A 20,110-nucleotide genomic window follows, 5' to 3' on the forward strand; every position below is an offset into this window, starting at 1 on the left:
ATATTAGAAAATATTAATTATCAGAATTTGTCTCATCTAGCTAATAATTTTTTTATTTTCTATTTATATTTTGGAAGGTAACGTATATTAAACATTTAAGCATTAATTTTTAACTTTATATACCGGATATATTAGAAAATATTAATTATCAGAATTTGTCACCTTCTATGTTTTTCAGGCTAATATTTTTTTTTTTATTTTTTGTTTATATTTTGAAAGATAAAGAAAAGATGTTCATTGTACCAATAAAAAAAAGAGAGAGAAGGTATGCATGGAATTGCAGTGCATCACTCAATTAATGAGGAGCTTCTTTTTTTTTGGTATGAATATATTTCTAAATATCGAATTTTATATGAATATTTTTTAAAAATTAATATTTATCTGTATACTTTTGTAAAACAAAATAAAAAATAAATATAATTTTAAAAGGATATTTATAGAAATTTAAATTTTTAGGAGCATATTTATGTAAAATTAATTTTTTTATAGCATGCTCGCTGAGTGTACTTGTACGAAGTACCAGCTTTAGGTAGGGGGGTTTGTAGGCAATCTGTTTCTGATACACGATGACTGGGGTTTGTCCTATCAGCGGTGGAGACTGGGAATAGAAAATATTTTTAGCAGATCGTGAGAGGATACACTTATTTTAATGCATGCATGTACCTTTTTTTATTTTAGTCTAGGTTTTGTGGTACATTTCACCCATCCATCCTCCTCCAATCAGGTGGCGTGCGCCAGCCTGAAAAGGTTTCTCCTCCGCTTTCCCCTGAACTGCGTCCAACCTGCCTCCAACCCTAGTTCCCTAAGAGATTTCACCACGTGTCCCTCTTTGCCAAGTTGGTACAAAAGAGTTAAAAATAAGGCGGATAAAAGAAATAAGAAAGACGAAATGGAAGGCCATTTTCCGGCTCCGAACGACTCGTGTGGAACTCATTTCAGTTGCGAATGCAAGCGTGCGAGTTGAGGCTTGTCGCATGCGAGAGCATGCACACGTGTATGATTGTGTTCGGTTGCAGAGCGTGGTGACTGGGATGGCACGGTCGGTGGTTGCAAGGGATGTGCGAATGGTTGTGGTATATCCAATTGGATGCAACGTGCACCGGTGTATATGGTTCAATTTTGCTGCACCATGTTATGAATCTCATAGCGGAAGGCATGCATTGTACATACATGTATGGCCCGTGGATTTTTTTTTTTTTTTGGTACAACGGCGGTTCACACTTATGGATGTAAGTGTAGTTAATGAATCAGAAAAAAAAAATCAACACATGGTCCACTCAAATAAAACCTTCAGAGTAATGGGCCGCGTAGAAGGCTATCCAATCAACAACGCTGTTCGCATTGTTGTAAATATGCGATGTCCTCCAAAAAGCACCCTCCTCTAAAAGCCTGCAAATATCGTGGAGAAGCTAACTAGAGTCGGCTTCCCATCCTAAACTCTGGATCCAATCGATGACGATGGCCAAGTCGCCCTCAAGGAGAATGTGATCCGCCCCTACTATATGCCTTACACAGGTGACCCCTTCCTGTGCAGCTCGAAACTCAGCACATATCACGGACATGTCAAAAATCCGTCGGCCTCTAGCTGCTACTAGTCTAGTAGTGTGGTGTCGAATAACAAATTTGACGCCTCTAGTGCTTCCTCTCTCACTAGCGCTCCCGTCAAAGTTCACCTTAAGAAAACAGAGATGGGGGCTTCCATGAGACTAGCACAGTTTTGGGCGCCGCACAAGCAAAAGGGGACCCTAGCATTTCTCGACCATCCCGAGGGACGATGACATGGTAAAGTGGATGACCTCTGCTGCATAGGGAAGAGCCCTCTTTGCCACCTGACTCGGGAATGCTCTGTTGTCCTCAAAGACCCGGGCATTCCTATTTAACTAGCAATAATAGGCCAGATAAGCAGCCCTAATGTCTAGTACTCTCCAATTAGGGCTCTATGAGGAGGTGTCCAAGAAATACAGCAAATCCTACCATCTCCGCCAAGTTGGTACAATTGAGTTAAAAATAAGCCAAAGAAAAGAAATAAGAAGAACAAAATGGAAGGCCATTTTTCGGCTTCCGAACAAAATAAGGCCATTTTAGGCTCAAAAGATTTCAGAATAGGTTTAGGCTTAAATACATAGCCTATTTGTCTCTCAGGACGGACTCAGGTGTATTATTGGCCCGACCTGAGCCTGAACAAAAATAAACTGGAGACCGAATTGACGCTCGAACAAGTCTCAAAGCCTTTATCATCCTTCTTTAAATCTTTGGATTCACAATTATTAAGTATTGATGTTTTTTAAGCCTATCTAGAGGTATAATAGTTGTATGTAATTCAAGATATCTTAAAGTGATCGGAATTCTGAATTATTAATGAGAAAGCTATTTGTGATTCAATGGACCGCAGTCCACTTCACAAATTCGGGCCAGCCCAATTAGGTTTAGGTCGAGCTTGGGCTGGGTTTTCCAAAATTTCTTGGGCCCAAGCTCAGCTTGAAGCTCGAAAAAATTTTAGTCCAGGCTCGAGTACGAATATAGCCTGGCCTAGCCCATCCCATTCCGGCCCTAGTTAGATGCAATGTAAACAATACATGTGAGTTTTTTTTTTTCAAGCAACTGCTTTACAAAACACTATAATAGATAAAACCACTAACATTTGCCATAAGAACATCTCTGAATAGCTAAGACAGATCCAAGGAGGAACTCCACTCCACAGTGCCACTATGCTCCACTATATAGATTGTTGCCTAGTCAGCTACACTGTTGGCCTTTCTATAAATATGTTTTATCATATAGGAGTTACAGCTAGCTATGAGCTGCTGAATATCAACCAACAAAGAAAGATAAGCCTTCTGGTAGTCTAATCTACCATTTGAGTTGGTCAATTGAAGCACTGTAACTATATCTATCAACTGAGTGCCATAAACATGTAACTGTGCAAATGATGCTATGTGACTATCTGCTGAAAATACAGAATTGGCTCTAGCTTGGATTCAAGTTGGATACATTTAAGTAATATTGGATACAAATATACATTTCGACCTAGCAAGTTCACTACTCGAGTCAAGTGAATTTTGATTGACTTTACATCTAACCCACTATTTTAGGGTCAAATTCAAATGTATAAACTAATATCATTAGTCAAGAAAAATCAAAGCGTGCCGGATTTATACATACAATTCAATTATGGATCCTAATTCAAGTTATTTATATGGGCACAGACTTCGGTTGTACATTTATTCAAGTAAGGTCAACTCTGAAATTGAAACTGAGTGAAGAATACAAAGGTCATTTTCATTGATTTTGTTATAATTCATTTATCAAGCATAGAATATGTACATTTTAATGTGGAACAAAAGTTTGCAACACCCAAAATTCTCCCTTGTATACCCTTCATGTCTTTATATGCCATGAGCATGGTGTGCATGCATGGTTATACAAATGATATTGCATTGCAAGTATAGAAGAGAAGCAGTGCCAAATGACAGAGCCAACTCTAATTTTCATAAACAGGGCCAGTTATATTAGTAAAACATTCATGAGCAGAAAAGTGGACCTTTTTTGGCTACAAAATATGATATTGTGTCATACAGCTAAATGACACGTATAATTATAATTTAATAAATACATCAAACCAAAAGTATGCAAAAGAAAGGTGGAATACTTTTTTTTTTTTGTTTTACATATATAGCCTCCGAAATATTAGAAGTTGCTTGGATACCCTTTCAAAATTAATATTTATATTTATATCCTCATAAAATACTTATTTTGCTTGTATATCATTTACTTTCTTTTTTTCTGTATATATGCCTACATCATCTAATACCGTTAAAAAATTAACGGTCTAAAATTGAAAATGGCTGAAATACTTTCAAGGATATATATGCAAATAGCACTTTCAAGGGTATTTATACAATTTTATAAATTTAAGAGGGTTTATATGCAAAAAAATTCTAATTTTATTTTTTTCTATTCATGCTATTTCTATATCAATTTGGAGGGCATTCATGAAAATATTTAGAAGAGTGTCTATGCAAAAAAATCTAATTTTTTTTGTATATATATCATTCTAAATATATAAAATTATATATTTTTTAAAAAAAATATTTACATATACATATATATTGCATATTTATCTATTAATGATATTCTTGGGTGCCCCCACCTCTTGGTTATCTCAAAATGAATTTTGATGGCAGTGTGGCGATGGACAGGAGGTCGGAAGGGGTTGGATTTGTTATCAGAGACCATTTTGGGAGTTTGGTTGCAGTGGCTGGTCGGGGCTCAACAGACAGGGGCGGCCCAAGCCCTAGGCGACCGAGGCGGTCGCCTAAGGCCTCAGCCTCAAGGAAGGCCTCCGGGCTCCGGCCTTCCACAGTGAGTTCCACAGTTCCACTCTCCTGCCAGGCAGCCAGGGCATCACGATTTTGGGATTGGGATCGCCATTCGCCGCCGAAGAAGAAGTCGGAAGAGTCACCCGTCACCGCGTCACGGAAGGAAGCTACGAGCCTACGAGCCCTTAGCTGCCTACCCCTTGCGGTCTTGCCTACGAAGTAGGATCCAGGCATCCAGCCTCCACTCTCCAGGCATGGCACTGGCAGCATAGCCAACGCGGCAACGCCCAACGGGCAATGGACAGCGGGGCGCCGGGGCTATGGCCTATCAGCTTATGGAGGGCCCTATGCGGCTATGCCCCCCTACGATCCTCATTCCCCCATAGCCCATCTTCTCCATCCGCCGGCCGTTGTCACCAGAGGCAGAATGGCAGTCTTGGCAGATTTGCAAAATCCCAGATAAGTAGATAACCAGAGGTCCAGAGAGAGTCCTTCTCCATTTCTCCTTCTAAACTCTTCTTCAATCTTCTGTTCTTCCTTCCAGGCTTCCCTAATCCCCAGCCCTAGTTGATTCAAATTTCAATCTTCGGTTCTTCCGAGCAGGGGCGGCCCAATCTTCCGTTCCGAGTTCCGACTTCCGAGACTCCGACCCGACTCTCCGAGTTCCGAGTTCCGTCCTTCGCTCGTTCGCCGTCCTCGGCTCGGTTCTTCCGAGTTCCGACCTCCGAGACTCCGACTGTCCGAGTTGACGAGTTCCGTCCTTCGCCCGTTCGCCGTCCTCGGCTCGATTCTTCCGACTTCCGAGTTCCGTCCTCGGTCCTTCGCCTATCTCTTCTCCTTCTCGACCCAGCCCGGCAGCCCTCCGCCCTCGCCGCAGTCGCCGGAGCCCGGAGGTGACTGGTGAGCTTCCGTCCCCACTCCCCTGTGTTCTGTGTTCACAGTTCACTGTTCAGTGTTCTGTTTGTTTGTTGGGTTACTTGGGTTGGGTAATGCCGTAATGGGTTATTGGGTAATGGTAGTTAACTAGTTATTACTTACTTATTTTTGTTATTATATACTCATAATCCTATTGCAGGTTATTGGATATTTGGGTGATTGAATAATATAAAGTTTTAACAGATTTCCCTTCTTTCCCTAAATTCCCTGTCAGTGAAAATTCCTGGAGCACCTATTTGAAAGAATGGAATATATTATATACGATGTAAATATGTAATGACTTATGAATGCATGTTTACTTTTCGATTATTCATCTTTTCCTCTTTTATGCATGTTTTATTGTCTATTGCTTTAAAATTGACATTAGCTTTTCATGTTTAGGGTCCCCATTAAAATTGACAGTAGCTCCGGCACCACTTCTCGCCGTTGAGCTCGGCACCGCTTGTGGGGACTTGAGTTCGTCGTCGAATCTGGGCCGTCCAACACTGCTTCTGTTGACATTTCGGGTTATATCATTTTTAACTCTCTTATATTTTAATTTGTTTGTAGTGATTGTCTTAATTATTTTGTTTGATAATATTATTTTTAAATTCAAATGTCTAATAGAAAATTTGAATGTGGATATGAAAAACTCAAAAAGAAAAAAAAATTGAAAAACTTATTCTATCTCAAAAAGGTGCTTTAGATAGATTTATTGTTACAAATAAACAAAATACTACATCAAGTTCAACTCAGAATGAAATAGAGTTTGAAGATGACATAAAAAGAACGAAACAAAATGAGATAGACAATCAGATTCATAATAGTATTCAAACATCTGATGAACCAATCTCTAATGAAGAACACAATGAAAAATTAAATGGAGATAAGATAAATAAGGATAGTATAGAGTTTAATGAAACTAGTTCTAAACCTACAAATATATATGATCCTGGTCAATGGAAAAATATTGATACAAAGTTGAGAGATCTATTAGTGGAAAGAGGTCCAATTAGAGACTATGATCTTTACTTTCCTAGGGATGAAAATAATAGACACTTCTCTACTATACATTATATTCGTAAATTACCTAATGGTGAAAAATATGATAGAAAATGGTTAGTGTATTCGAAAGATTTGGATAGAGTATATTGTTTTTGTTGTAAATTATTTGATTCAACACATAGCACGACTCATTTAGTCAATGAAGGAACTAGGGACTGGAAAAATCTAGGTATTAAGCTCAAAAATCATGAAACAACTAATGAACATATTACTAGCATGAATAAATGGATTGATTTAGAAGTAAGATTGTTAGAAAACAAGACAATTGATAAAAGTCTCCAAGAACAAATAAACCAAGAAAAGGACCATTGGAAAAAAGTACTATTAAGAATTATTGCTGTTGTTAAAAATCTTGCAAAAAATAATTTAGCATTTCGGGGAAAGAATGAAAAGATATACCAAAGCAATAATGGAAATTTTCTAAGTTTTATTGAAACAATTGCAGAATTTGATCCAATAATGCAAGAGCATGTTCGACGTATTCAACAAGATAAAATTCACAATCATTATTTAGGTCATAAGATTCAAAATGAATTAATTCAAATGTTAGCATCTGAAATTAAAACTATAATAATTAAAAAGATTAAACAAGTAAAATACTTTTCTATAATACTTGATTGCACTCCTGATGCAAGCCATCAAGAACAAATGACTCTAGTTTTAAGATGTGTAGATACTACAACAAGTCCAGTAAAAGTAGAAGAATATTTTTTAGAATTTTTAGAAGTAGATGATACAACTGGAAAAGGTCTTTTTAGTGAACTTATAAATATACTAGAAAAATATAAACTTGAGGTTAATGACATAAGGGGACAAGGGTATGACAACGGGTCTAATATGAAAGGAAAACATCAAGGTGTACAAAGAAGATTATTAGATATAAATCCTAGAGCGTTTTACACACCATGTGGATGTCATAGCTTAAATTTAGTATTATGTGATACCGCTAACTCATGTCCTAAGGCTATATCTTTTTTTGGAGTGATACAACGAATTTATACCTTATTTTCTTCTTCTACAAAACGATGGAAAATTTTACAAAATAATGTATCCACATTAACTCTTAAACCCTTATCACAAACGCGTTGGGAAAGTCGTATTGAAAGTGTCAAAGCAATTAAAAACCAAGCTCCTAAAATAAGAGATGCCTTAATTCAATTAGCAGAAACTAGCGAAGATCCTAAAACAAAGAGTGAAGCCATATGCTTAGCTACATATGAGATTGAAAATTTTGAATTCTTATTAGGCATGAATATTTGGTATGATATATTGTTTGCTGTTAATTCAGTTAGTAAAAACTTACAATCTGAAGATATGCATATTGATGTTGCTATAAATCAATTAAAAGATCTTCTTTCTTATTTGAAAAATTATAGAGAAAATGGATTCATGACTGCTTTGATTTCATCTAAAGAAACTGCAATTGAAATGAAAATAGAACCTACATTTCGTGAAAAACGTGTGATCCGTAGGAAAAAACAATTTGATGAAAATAGTGATGATGAGATAGAAAGATCAACCGAAGAATCTTTTAGAATTGATTACTTTTTATATATAGTAGATCAAGCTATTTCTTCAATTCAAAATAGGTTTGAACAATTCACCATATATGAAGATATTTTTAGTTTTTTGTTTAATTTTAGAAAGTTTAAATCTTTGAATGAAGAGGAGTTGAAAAAGTATTGCCTTAATCTTGAAAACTTTTTAAAGCATGGTGAAAATTCTGATATTGATGGTCTTGATCTGTTTTCAGAGTTAAAAGTTTTAAAAGAAGTTTTACAAATAGAAACTAGTACCCCTATTGATATTTTAAGTTTTATAAAAAAAACAGATTCTTTTCCAAATGCATGCATTGCTTACAGGATATTGTTAACAATACCTGTAACAGTTGCTTCTGCTGAAAGAAGTTTTTCAAAATTAAAGTTGATAAAATCTTATTTACGGTCAACTATGTCGCAAGAAAGATTAAATGGATTAGCTATATTATCGATTGAAAATAGTATTTTAATGAATCTTGAGTACAAAAGTTTGATTAGTAATTTTGCATCTCAAAAAACTAGACGAATTATTTTTAAATAAAAAAATATTTTATATTTATTAAAAAAATTATTATTATTTTTTAAAAAGGCCTCTTTTAGTGAATTCGCCTTAGGCCTCCAAATGTATTGGGCCGCCCCTGTCAACAGACATCACTGTTGCTGGGGCAGAGCTGTGGGCAGCTTGGGCGGGCATATCTTATGCGAGGCGGGTGCATCTTGAAGGAGATTTCTCCATAGTTATAAATTGGATCCACGGTGCTGATAGATATGGAGATAGTCACCCGCTCATTCGGGAGACTCGCAGGTTGGTTATAGAGATGGATGAGTTTTAGGCAATTCACGTTTTCCGGAAGACGAACAAGACAGCAGATTGGGTCGCCTCTTATATTGCACGACACTCCGGAGAGTTGCACTGGACATCCACAGTAGAGCTCCCGTCTTATTTATATTTTTTACTTTCTTCTGATTTGGCAGAATGTACTCCTATATGAATTCCTATTTTCATAAAAAAATATTTTTATTATTTAAATTAAAAAAAAAAAAGAAGCCATGGTAGGTGGAGCCTGTGGTTCCACCCGACGCTGCCGGTCGCCAGTTCCCGCTTCCAAGAGATCGAGAAAACGAAGAAAACGTGATGACGTAGAACGAGCCGCGAAATCAGCAGTCTTCTGCACGCCGTTTCATTATGACGTTTTCCAAGAGATCTCGCCGCGCCGGTTCAACGGGACTTGACATCCTAAGAGACCGTTCTTAGCAAAAAGTTTTTCGTGATTCGTGAAGCCAATTGAGTGTAGCCGCGTCTCCACCCAGAAGAGGGAAGCTACAGCAAGGTAATAAATCTTCTTACAATCCGTGCAGTTCGAATGCGCACTGAGGTCCCAACGTCCGGGCGGGAGAAGCGGGCACTTGTTTCTTAAAATCTTTTTTTAAAACAAATATTTTAACATAAAACAATGAGACAAATGATAACCAACGCCTTAGAGGCAATGGTTAAGAAATATTAATTACTTTAAAAAAAACAATTTATTTTAAAAATATTAATTACTTTCAAAAAAAATAGCTAGGAAAAAATATAATAAAGATGATTGGAGATTAATTATTATCTATTATTTATATTCATATAAGTAGTAGGTTATAAAAAAAAACTTACATGTAAAAATTTCAGGACATGGACATCGCTTGTTCAAGTGCATTTATGGCTCTTAAAAAAATTGACTTGGATTTTGGGCACCAAGAAGCAATGTTGTAGTTGGGAAACACCCCCTTCCTCTCCCCAACGCGCGCCCTCTCCAAGATAAGCCTCGGCAGTGTATTGCTCTCTTTGAAAATCTAGAAATTTCTGGCTATCCAAATATGATAGGTAAAATAAGTAGTTAAAAGTGCCCCGGCCTGAAAATGAGGCATGCTACACCATCTCCTCACTAACTAGAGGAAGGCATCAGCCAAGGTCATGATGTAGAGTATCTCCTGCAGAATGTCAGAGAGTCTCTACACTTGCACCACCCAATCGCACTAAAAAAGTACTTGGTCCACATATTCCTCTACCCCACACTCTAGGCATGTCGATGAAAGGTCCAACCCTTGCCTGCTCAAGACCACCCTACAAAAATTATATAAAATATCTATTATATTCTTAATAAAGAAAAAAAATCTTACTTATGGATTTTGATAGCTTAAAAATATTTTTAAAGAAAAAAAAAGCCCTAATTTTCAACCGATGGAAAAAAAAAACTTTTCTATTTTTCTTGGGGGTTTTTATTTACTAATGGTTCATTGTTGAGCAAGCTACTATAGACTTTGTAAAGGCACCCAGGGAAAAGTTACAAGGATCATTATCCTATGCTTGCACCTGGTGCCCATTGCAGGTGGACTGGAACTGGATTATAAGTTATGTTGCTCATCATACAAAGAGTGCAGTTCTATGGACGAATCATTCTCGACTTACCTGCTCCAAGTTAATGGCAGTGGGCATATATATACCTTTACAGCAGAGTAGGACTGCTGGGTCATTAAAGAAAAGAGAAGTAGGCGGCAGGGTTCCCCTCTGGGCTTCACTGCTACTCGAGGCTCGGAGAAGTAGTACGTCTGGTGTTCCCGCGCCGCTGACAAAAGAAATGGAAGCACGGCGGGTGTTTCCTTTTGGCTGAAAAGGACTCCAACTTTGGAATGGCAGTGTCTATCAGAATCCGTTTCCAGGATGATTAGTTTATAAATATAAGTAATGTTAAAAAAGATTTTAAGTATTATAATTACAGATACAAATGGATATTAACTAGTATGTATTCGATCGGCACCGTACAAAATATACGGTTGTACGTTTTTTTAATTATTTTTAAAATATAATGTGTCAATATAATAAATTATAATAATATAAAAATTTTAATAGATAAATTTTGTTGCATAATAAGTAATAAACTTTAATGATGATCCCTAAAAAACATCTATGTTATGAGTGAAGAACGTAAGTGTTGGAGGAAAAATGAGTCGCTCCGGAATATACGACCGCGTGGCCAGCACGTACCTGAAGGCGCCCGGCCCGGCGTCCGACCTGGAGGCGCCCGGCCCGGCGTCCAACCTGAAAGCGCCCGACCTGTTTACTGCGGTCACATCCACCTACAGTACGACTAGGAACCATGCCCTGCCGCCGCCCTCAACAATTAATGCGCATAGCTCCTGCAGACCTCCGGCTTACTCAACAATTAATGTGCATGGCTCCTGCAGACCTCCGGCTTACTCAACAATTAATGCGCATAGTCTCTGCAGACCTCCGGCTTACTCAACAATTAATGCGCGTGCCTCCTGCTATCTACGGATCTCAAGCCCTCCACGGCAAATCTGCTCGGCAGCGTTTGATCAGCCATGACGACTCCTTGGCTCCGGCCTGATCTGCTACGACAAGGCATTAATTCGCACGATCACGCATTAATTCACGCGACATGCTCAATCATACGGTAACTTGGCCCCATCATATCACAAGTAATCCAGTACCCCACTATAAAAGGGGAACCCTCCCATCTTAGGGGGGGTTGAACTCAAAAACTCAGGAACACACATCTCCTTTCTTCTACACATTAAGCCCCCTCTGACTTAAGCATCGGAGGGCCGGCGCCGGAAACCCCGACCACCGGCTTGCTGCAGGTCTTCCGGAGGACGCCACTCGCCGACGGACCGCCACCTGCCATTCCAACATCGGAGCTCCTCCTTCTCAACCGACGGTCGCCCCCGGGTCCAATTTTCAGCAATAGTAAGCAAACTAAGTGTCTATAGAGCAATGCTCGGAATTAATATTTGTGAAAACTTGTATCGTATAATACTTAGGTACAATTATTCCCTATTTTTCTGACTATTTTTAAATTTAATATCTAAATATTTTAATAAATTACAGATAGAGACATGAGTGCTAGATTGGTAGATGGATCAAAAGTTGTGCAGGTGGTTTGGGATCCACCAACTCCATGTTGCCTCAAGATTAATATGAAACGTTCATTAGATGGGATTTCATCACAGATAGGTATAGGTGGTGTAATAAGGGACTCCAGTGAGTGGCGTTCGGTGACCCAAATGATACGGATACCTAAACCACTTGGGTGGCGTTCGGAAACCCAAATGAGATCACCGAGGTGATCTTAGATCATCGGTGATCCTTATTGTGGAATAATTTGATTCCTGATAATTTAAGATCACCACATTTGGTATATTATGTTCTAGTAATTAAAGATTTCTAGGTATCCATGAGTAACCTCTTTGGTATTCTATAGAAATCCAAGATCATTCATCATATAATGCCAAAATTACCGCTGATATATTCCATAAAAATATATTTTTATTAGTTTGATAAATTATTAATCCTATAAGTATATTAATTGTTATTATAGAATTAATATTTTTATTTATACTTATAATATATTATTTTTAGTCTAATAATTATTTTGATTAGTAAAATAAGGCAAATAGAAGTAATATATTAAATATGTTTATTATATAAATATAAAGTACAATAATATATTTCTACTATAATTTAAAATTATCATTGGATAATATGACAATAATATGATTAATAATATATTATAATATAATATATCATAAATAATATATATATAATATTAATATAAAATAATATATTGATGGTATATTGATATACCAATTTTTTTTGCTAGATTGAGGGGTGATTTTATCCTCAATTTGCAGCTCAAGATCACGGCTCTAGAGTGATCTTGGATTATCGACCTCAAAGATGCGTACCCCATCACTAGGTTGGGAGGTAATTTGAGGGATGGAGGGGCGGGGGTGATTGGGATCACTACCACATAGAATCTCTATGGTGTAACCAAATGCAGCGATCTCATTACCTCCACCCACATCAATCTCGATCCTAAGATGATCGCCCCATACCAAACGCTCTTTTGGTTTGGAAGCTCGTGCGATAACACATAGGCTGCAACCGATGACTCAACTAGAACATATCATATTTTTTATGGATGCTATGCAGGAGATTAGAACACTGAAAAAAAAATCATAAAATAAATCGGAAAAGCAAGGTGTGTCTTGAGAGCCTTGAATAGACATTGATCAATATGTATACAAAAATGTGGGAAAATTTTAAGTGGCCAAGGAAGTTTTCAATCATATTCGAAGGAACAATATTTCCTTTCGGAATTCTCTGGGCTATCCATGAGATTGGTTCGGATGCAGCCCAAGCGTTTGTTAGGATGGGACGTGAAGGTTTGATGCCTGATGCAGTGTGTTCGTTTAACAGTTGATGGCAAAGCTCATCATTAGTTTGATAGGATGAATGAAGTACTCAATCAAGCCAAGGATCGAGCACCATGGCGGTGCGATAGGCAATGCTCTAAGTCGAGCTGGGCATTTGAACGAGGCATATGAGGTGATAAAAGGAGCCAATGAAAGCAGATAACATGACTTTTTTTTTTCTTTTTTTTGGCTAAAGTGACAATATCATACATAACGTGTATAGATACAGCCAAAAAAAAAAATAATCAAAAAGCAACACATCATGGAGAGCACTGGGTAACTCCGCCTCTTCCACCTAGAGGTGGTCTTCGGAGTGGTTAGTAACAAAAGAAGTCACCCAATCTGTGGCCCCATTGGCCTCTCCGAACACATGCTTTGCCTGAAGTACCACTCCAACACAAACCATGGCTTGGATATCTCTCAACAGCAGATGGAAATCGCCTATCCTCTGGCACGGAACTTGCAGAATTCAGCCAAGTGCATTGGTTAATGCTTGTAAGGGGAACCAAGGGTTGGGTTAGAGGAGGTTGAGATTCAAAAGATGGCAAAGTGTGATGGTAGAGAGGTCATGAAAAAGAATCAGGTTCATAAGAGACGGGCTGAGTTGGTTGGAGTTGGAAGGCACGGTGCACTGCTAAGCTTAAAAGTGGGTCGGATAAAATCTGATCGAATATGTTTTTGTATCGAATTTCGATGGTGCACTCAACCACCAAATCATAACATTATTCTTAATATATACGTATATGCGTGTGGCTTTTTTTATTTTATTAAAATGTTGTTCGGATCATTAAATAATTATTTCATGGATATTATGATATTTTATATTTTAATCATAATTTTTTTTTAAAAAGATCCCTTTTCTTTGATTAAAATAAAAAATATAAATTGAGATATTTTCAAGGCTTTGTACTAAAAATATTTATAAATATTAGTAGCTTTTATGTACTACTACATTTATATATACTTTTTTCTTATAAGTTCTCTAAAAAATAGATAATTCATGATTATTTTTTGTTTATACTATAATTAAAGAGTAATGATAATATTTTTACAAAAAATTAATATTTTTAATATTATATTTTTATCATTAGATAATTTTATTTTAATATTTTATTATAAATCTAGTCAGATGAGTTAGCCTTGACTCTACATTATGCATAGTGAATTATGTTTCTGTCCTTTATAATTATAGGATTAGTATTAGTTTTTATTATTGAATTTTAGTAAAAAATCTAATTTATATCTGAGTAATATCTGACTTCTATACATATTTAGATGGAAAAAATATGGATGTAATTAATATCCGACTTGTATTCATATCCGCTTTTAATAAATATGAATATACTTAATATCCAATTTGTACGCATATCTGTTTCAAATATATATAAATATTAATTTTGGTATCTATTTAATTTATATCTATATTTATATTTTTTGAAAAATATTAACACGAATATGAATATACCAATATCTGATTTGTTTTAGTCCTTTGCGCGCTAGTTCAAGGCCGAAGACCAATCACACCTGGAAATAGATAGTATTTATGGAGTGTGGTGTAACTGCTTTAAAGGAGCTTTAGTGGAAGGGTTGGTGCCTGTCACTAAGTTGGCAGCGGTTTGAGAGGAGGGAGAGGAATCATAATGAAAAACTGCAGATGGCTTATAGTGTACCTAAGATGAGTAGGGTTGCAAATGGGTCGGATCCATATGTGACCCGATCCGACCCGCATAAGATCCGACTTGATCCGAATTTTAGGACGTACGAGGCTAGGTCAGGTCCTAAATTTGGACCCGTTCAATTTTTCGAGTCGGGTCGGATCCAACCAATTTTGACCTGGATCTGGACCCAACGTAACCCATTTTTTTGGGTCAGTTTTTTACTATTATATAGTAAAATTTTGAATATAAAAATATATAGATCGGGACCTGATCCGACCCGAATGAACCATCAGGTCAAAATTTGTAGGTATAGACCCAACTCAATCCGACCCAACCCGATTTTCAACCGGGTCGGATCTAGATCCAAAATTAAGATCCGAACAAGAAACCGGATCGGATCGGGGTCACTCAGAACTGACCCGATCCGACCCATTTGCAGCCCTAAAGATGAGCCTAGGGGTAGAGATTATGGTGCCGAAGAATCTTCAAACCAGTAGGAACCGTCATGAATGAATTAAGATGTTTCAAAGGTGCTATGTGGTGGTGAGATATAGGAGTTCGGTTCCATCAGTTTGAGAGGTGCTTGCTCATATATAAGGACTGTAGGTAGGTTAGCAGGCCCTTGGATGGGTAAGAGAATCATTCACTCCTTGTAAAACACTAACTCTCAGATTTTGAACGGGTAAGAGAATCATTCACTCCTTGCAAAACACTGACTCTCAGATTTTGAACATATTTTTATCTAGATTTCTCATGCAAATGAATTCACACAAGCTGTTTATACATTTGAGTTCAAATACCGAAAGCATAGAGCATGCTATTTACCTGCACATTCAAGTCTAATTTCTCCTAGTTCATCTCACTTAGAAGAAGCCAATGTGGCGATATAGCTTTACAGGCCAAATATATTTACAAAGAGGCTAATGGACTCACGGATTGAGTGGCCTCTACATGGCAGATCATTTCGAAAAAGCTCTATGCATGAGAGAGCGAGTTGCCTAGAGTGCTCCGTGACATGCTGTTTTTTTGGCTTTTTTTTGAAGTATCGGAACTACATGAATCATCCATTTAGCAAAAAAAAAAAAAAAATCTTGCTAATTAAAGAATTAAACGCGACCGGCTACAAAATGCAATTGTTTATCCGAACAGTCTGCCCTTTCAACTATCATGTCAATTATGAGAACTACAAGCACACAATTTCCTATATCATCAGCATCAAACAATGGAAATCACTATATAATTTTTGAGGCCCGGTTGCCTCTCAATCTGCCTTTGAAAGGACCAGTCCTGTCTTAGCAGCAAGACGCTGCATTGTTAAACAGGTCATGATACAGTAAAGAAGAGTTACATGTCACAGCCTCCAAATAAACCTCAGGCAGCTCCTAATTGACAACTAAAACATAGTCGCCGTCGTCGTCCGCGGCGGCGGCGGCGGCGGCGGCGGGAAGCCGTTGGATGAGGTGGCCCCCAAGACAGAGTTGGAGGTGGCGGCATTGCTGCGGGCAAGGTGGCAGAGCTGCCGGAGCTTCGTCGGAACATACCAGATGGAAAGGCGAGGGTGTGCATTGAAGACGGCATCAATGTCCCAGCCGTGCCTCGCAGAGATGGCCACGAGGGGCTTATAGCATGCCTGTCGCCATGCACCCACATTCTCCCCTCTCTCCTTGTACGCCCTCCGCAGTGCATTTGATGCCTCTTCGTCAAGGCAGTGAAGGGCGTAGCAGTGCACGTAGTGCCTCATCTTTGGCTTGTTGATGCAGCTCGCCCCAGCCTTCTTGGCATATCGAAACACTTGATTCGTGACCTGCATCCATGGCAACAAAAAGTTATCAACGTAAACTCTCGATTCCATGTATTTGAGTTTTTCTGTGTGTAATGGCTTGCTGATTTTCTGTGGAGATTGAAAACATTGAGCTCTTGAGTTTTAGAGAGCGAAACATAATCTTCGAAGCATGGTTATAATTGAGAGAATGAGCTTAGAAACATGAGTGATGCCAAACTACACTAGATGAAACCAAACAGATACAATAAGATGCGTGCTCCGACCAACATTCACATGTCCTGTTCCTTAATTAATTAGACCTGTCCATGTGTCAGAGACCATCGTTGTTCTGGCTTACGTTTCATGCTGAGGTGGCAGTCAAAGGAGGGTCGATGCACCCGACAAGACAAGTCAGGCACCAACTTTCAGACCAACCACACACTGACACATCGTCAGGTCTCGTCACCGGTGCGTAAAAGATAGCATGGGTAGCAGTGCGATGCACCAAGTCTGCATTGTCGCCGAAATGTGGCTGGCGGGGCGTTGCACCGCCACCTTAGGAGGAGAGAAGGCAAGGAATAGATAAAATACAAGGAAAGCAGTGGGGCCCGTGACATGGTGAAGAAGAAAAGAGAGTACGTGGCAGGCGAGGGAGAGGGTTGGAGCACGCGGGTACGTACCTTGGTGGGGCACTTGTCGCCACGATCCTTAGCGAGGGACTGGACCTGGAGGAGGAAGTGGCGGCACTGCTCGTAGAGGTGGAAGAGGTAGTCGAGCCCGTTCTTCTTCGCCCTCGCCACCTCGCCGGGCTCCGTCACGATGAACGGGTGCTCCCTCTGCCGCTCCACAACGCTCCTCTCCGATCCCTCCGAGCCCTCCGATCCCGTTCCCCACCCATCTTCCTCCTCCTCCCCCTCCTCCTCCGATGATCTCTTCTTCTTGGCTTTGGATTTCGTGGTGCTCCGCCGCTGCTTGGCCCTGCCGTCGTTGTTCGCCGCCGCCGCTGCCGCCTCCCCGACGCTCGCCGCCGCCTCCCTCTCCTGCTGCACCGGCTCCTCAGACAGTCCTGTCTCATTTCAAAGAGATAGTAGATATCTTACAGGAGGCCAGAGATTGGATATATCTGAGAATCCAAAATCAAAGACAATTGGTATCAAATACTGTACATTAAGAGAGAGAAAATATTAGATTATCTCCAGGGTCGTAAGTGTAAGATCATACACTTGTATGAATTTTGTGTATTTTTTAAAAAAAATGTATGTATAAGAAAAAACGTTAACGGGCTGCATGCTTTCCGTCAACCGAAATCTAATAAAAGGTTATGAAATTGCCACTTATTCTTTTTATACTCTTATCTTCCATATCATATTTCCTATTACATGCTTTTTTATGCTTTTCTTCCCTAATATTTGAATCTGGTCATTTTAGCAAACCTAAAGCTTCCTCAGAAGTAATTCATTCTTGAACTCGAATAAAAAATAAATAATGATGAAGGAAATGGATAAAAACTTGATTTAAGCATCAAAAACGCAACCCAGAACAGAAGCCTTCGGTGTAGATCGACATGTTCTCCAATCAGTGGAGTTATGAGGACCACTGGGCTTCCGTTTCCAGGGCTCAACAAAAGTGGGTTTCAGAATGACCAAAAGAAAAGGAGAATTTAACGAACTAGTAGGAGGATATACGGCGCCATGCACTAAAAAGCTCGAAGAAGGATGAAAGAACGTTCTTCAAGTTGAACAAGAAGGTCGAGGCGAACCTAAACCGAAAACGCCACACCTACGGCGCATTACAGCAAACAGAGGCGTGATTTTTCTAACGTGCGCTGGTTTTGGTGGGGGGGGGGGTCTCACCTCCTTGGGAGAGGGCGTCGAGGACCCCGGCGAGAAGGTGGCGGTCGGGGGAGTTGAGAAGAAGCATCCTTCGACGAACATCATCGCCGGCGGCGTGCTGGTGGTTGTGGTCGTGGTGGAGGAAGAGCATGGCCTGGTGGTGGTGAAGGAGGCGGCGGCGCTCGGCTCGGAGGGCGGCCTTGATGCCGTAGCGTTCGCCGAGGAGGAGGTCCCACCGGAAGAGGTGGGCGAGGGCGGCCAGCACCTCCTCCACCTCCCCCTCCGTCATCCCCACCAACGTGCTCGCCGTGAACCCTAGCTCCCCCAGCCGCGCCACCGTCGCGTACCGCACCCCGTACCCCGCGAACACCTCCCCCAGCTCCCGCGGCTCCTGCCGCTGCTCCACCGCCTCCTCTTCCCCCGCAGCCGCCGGCGGTGGTGGGGGTTCCATCGACCGACAGTGAGGAAGCGGCGTTGGCGCCGGCACCCGGGGATCCCACTTGAAGGCGTTCGCCGAGAAGGCGTCCCCGGGATCCATTGGTTGATTGGCCTCTCTCCTCCTCGCTTTCTTCTCTCATGTTTGCTTTTCGCTCGCTTTTAAGCGGGGAGGCTGGCAGCTTGCTGCCTTGGAAAGATGAAATTACCAAATTGTCCCGTGGTGTCCTTACCTACGGCAGGCGGTTTCTTTCTGCTGTCGCTACAAGGCTCGCCTATTTGCCTTGTTTAGCTCAAATGTTCTCGCACTAAATAATTAGCCAGCAAAAATTATCAAACTAATTAGTTGCTTGTACATTTCCAAATTTCAATGGTGTAATGCACCAGTGCTTAACCAATACACCTCACTATTTTCTCATTGATCCAATTCCATGTGGCAGTTGGAGATCGGTGCAATGCAAAACTCATACTCCGAGTACGTAGAGAAGCCGATTCGGTGAAATATATTTTTTTTCAATGCACTTGCGCACCGGTCTTTGCTCTAAAGCCAAATTGTGCATACCCATGAAAAAACACTAGATAGTTATTAAGATGCTTAGAGTGGAAGAAGATAATTACAAATGACCAATATCATCCAATCGATGCATTTATTTTACTGAATTTAATTAGCTACCAGTCTAATTTTCTCAGTTTGTTTACAATTTTTGCCTTTGTCAGATTCATAGCCTCACGATTATTAGTTCATTAATTCGTTTACTGATCGGTGTGCTTGCGATGAGAGTTATCTACTGCTATAATATTATGCTAATAAAATATTAGGATATCTAATTAATCCAAGCACTAATTCAACAAGCTCCATAATACAATGCAAAGAGGAAATATATATATATATATATATCTTTTGCTGAAAATATCAATCCTCCTATTTGATTTCGATAAATAATCTTTTAGCTGCATATATATTGACTGCCATTCCTCTTATGTTTGACTGCTCAGCATGGTGGAAAGACCGTCAGTCTGCTATCAGATGAAGCCTCATGACCAGCTGCAGAAGCTGATCGATTGCATGCGTCTCTATCCACAGTCCACTCCGATATTCCCCTCCACCGAGCGCGGCCAGGGTTCCCTCGTTTACATGGATCGTCGCAGAGGTACATGTGGAGTTGTACCATCGGAACCGGAAAACGACAGGGTCACACCTGGGGAATCGCTAGCGGAGGTACGACGACTGCCTTTGCATGGAACCAGCATTGGGGCCTTCAAGGCGCTGATCCAAGAGAAAATGGGGCTTCGAGGTTTAATATATAATATATATTACTTATACTTTATGTTA

The 20,110-nt window shown here is 39.6% G+C and overlaps 1 protein-coding gene across 1 annotated transcript; it reads right to left on the reverse strand.

Moving 5' to 3' along the window:
- Positions 1 to 15,957: 15,957 nt before the first annotated feature.
- On the reverse strand, positions 15,958 to 19,323 carry LOC103712418 (floricaula/leafy homolog). Its single transcript, XM_008798936.2, has 3 exons — positions 18,364 to 19,323; positions 17,191 to 17,576; positions 15,958 to 16,552 (listed from the first exon to the last, which is right to left on the reverse strand). The coding sequence occupies exons 1-3, from the start codon at positions 18,878 to 18,880 to the stop codon at positions 16,142 to 16,144; spliced, it is 1,314 nt and encodes a 437-aa protein (XP_008797158.1). The 5' UTR covers positions 18,881 to 19,323; the 3' UTR covers positions 15,958 to 16,141.
- Between the last annotated feature and the right edge of the window lie 787 nt (positions 19,324 to 20,110).

This window comes from Phoenix dactylifera, chromosome 14 (assembly GCF_009389715.1).
Source record: "Phoenix dactylifera cultivar Barhee BC4 chromosome 14, palm_55x_up_171113_PBpolish2nd_filt_p, whole genome shotgun sequence".
Classification (NCBI taxonomy): domain Eukaryota; kingdom Viridiplantae; phylum Streptophyta; class Magnoliopsida; order Arecales; family Arecaceae; genus Phoenix; species Phoenix dactylifera.

Bases quoted from the DNA above. Each gene is read 5' to 3' on its own strand.
- LOC103712418 (XM_008798936.2), bottom strand. From the start codon at position 18,880: ATGGATCCCGGGGACGCCTTCTCGGCGAACGCCTTCAAGTGGGATCCC. The intron at 17,577-18,363 runs GTGAGACCCCCC...GAAATGAGACAG, and splicing joins CGACGCCCTCTCCCAAGGAG to GACTGTCTGAGGAGCCGGTG. The intron at 16,553-17,190 runs GTACGTACCCGC...CCATGGATGCAG, and splicing joins GCGACAAGTGCCCCACCAAG to GTCACGAATCAAGTGTTTCG.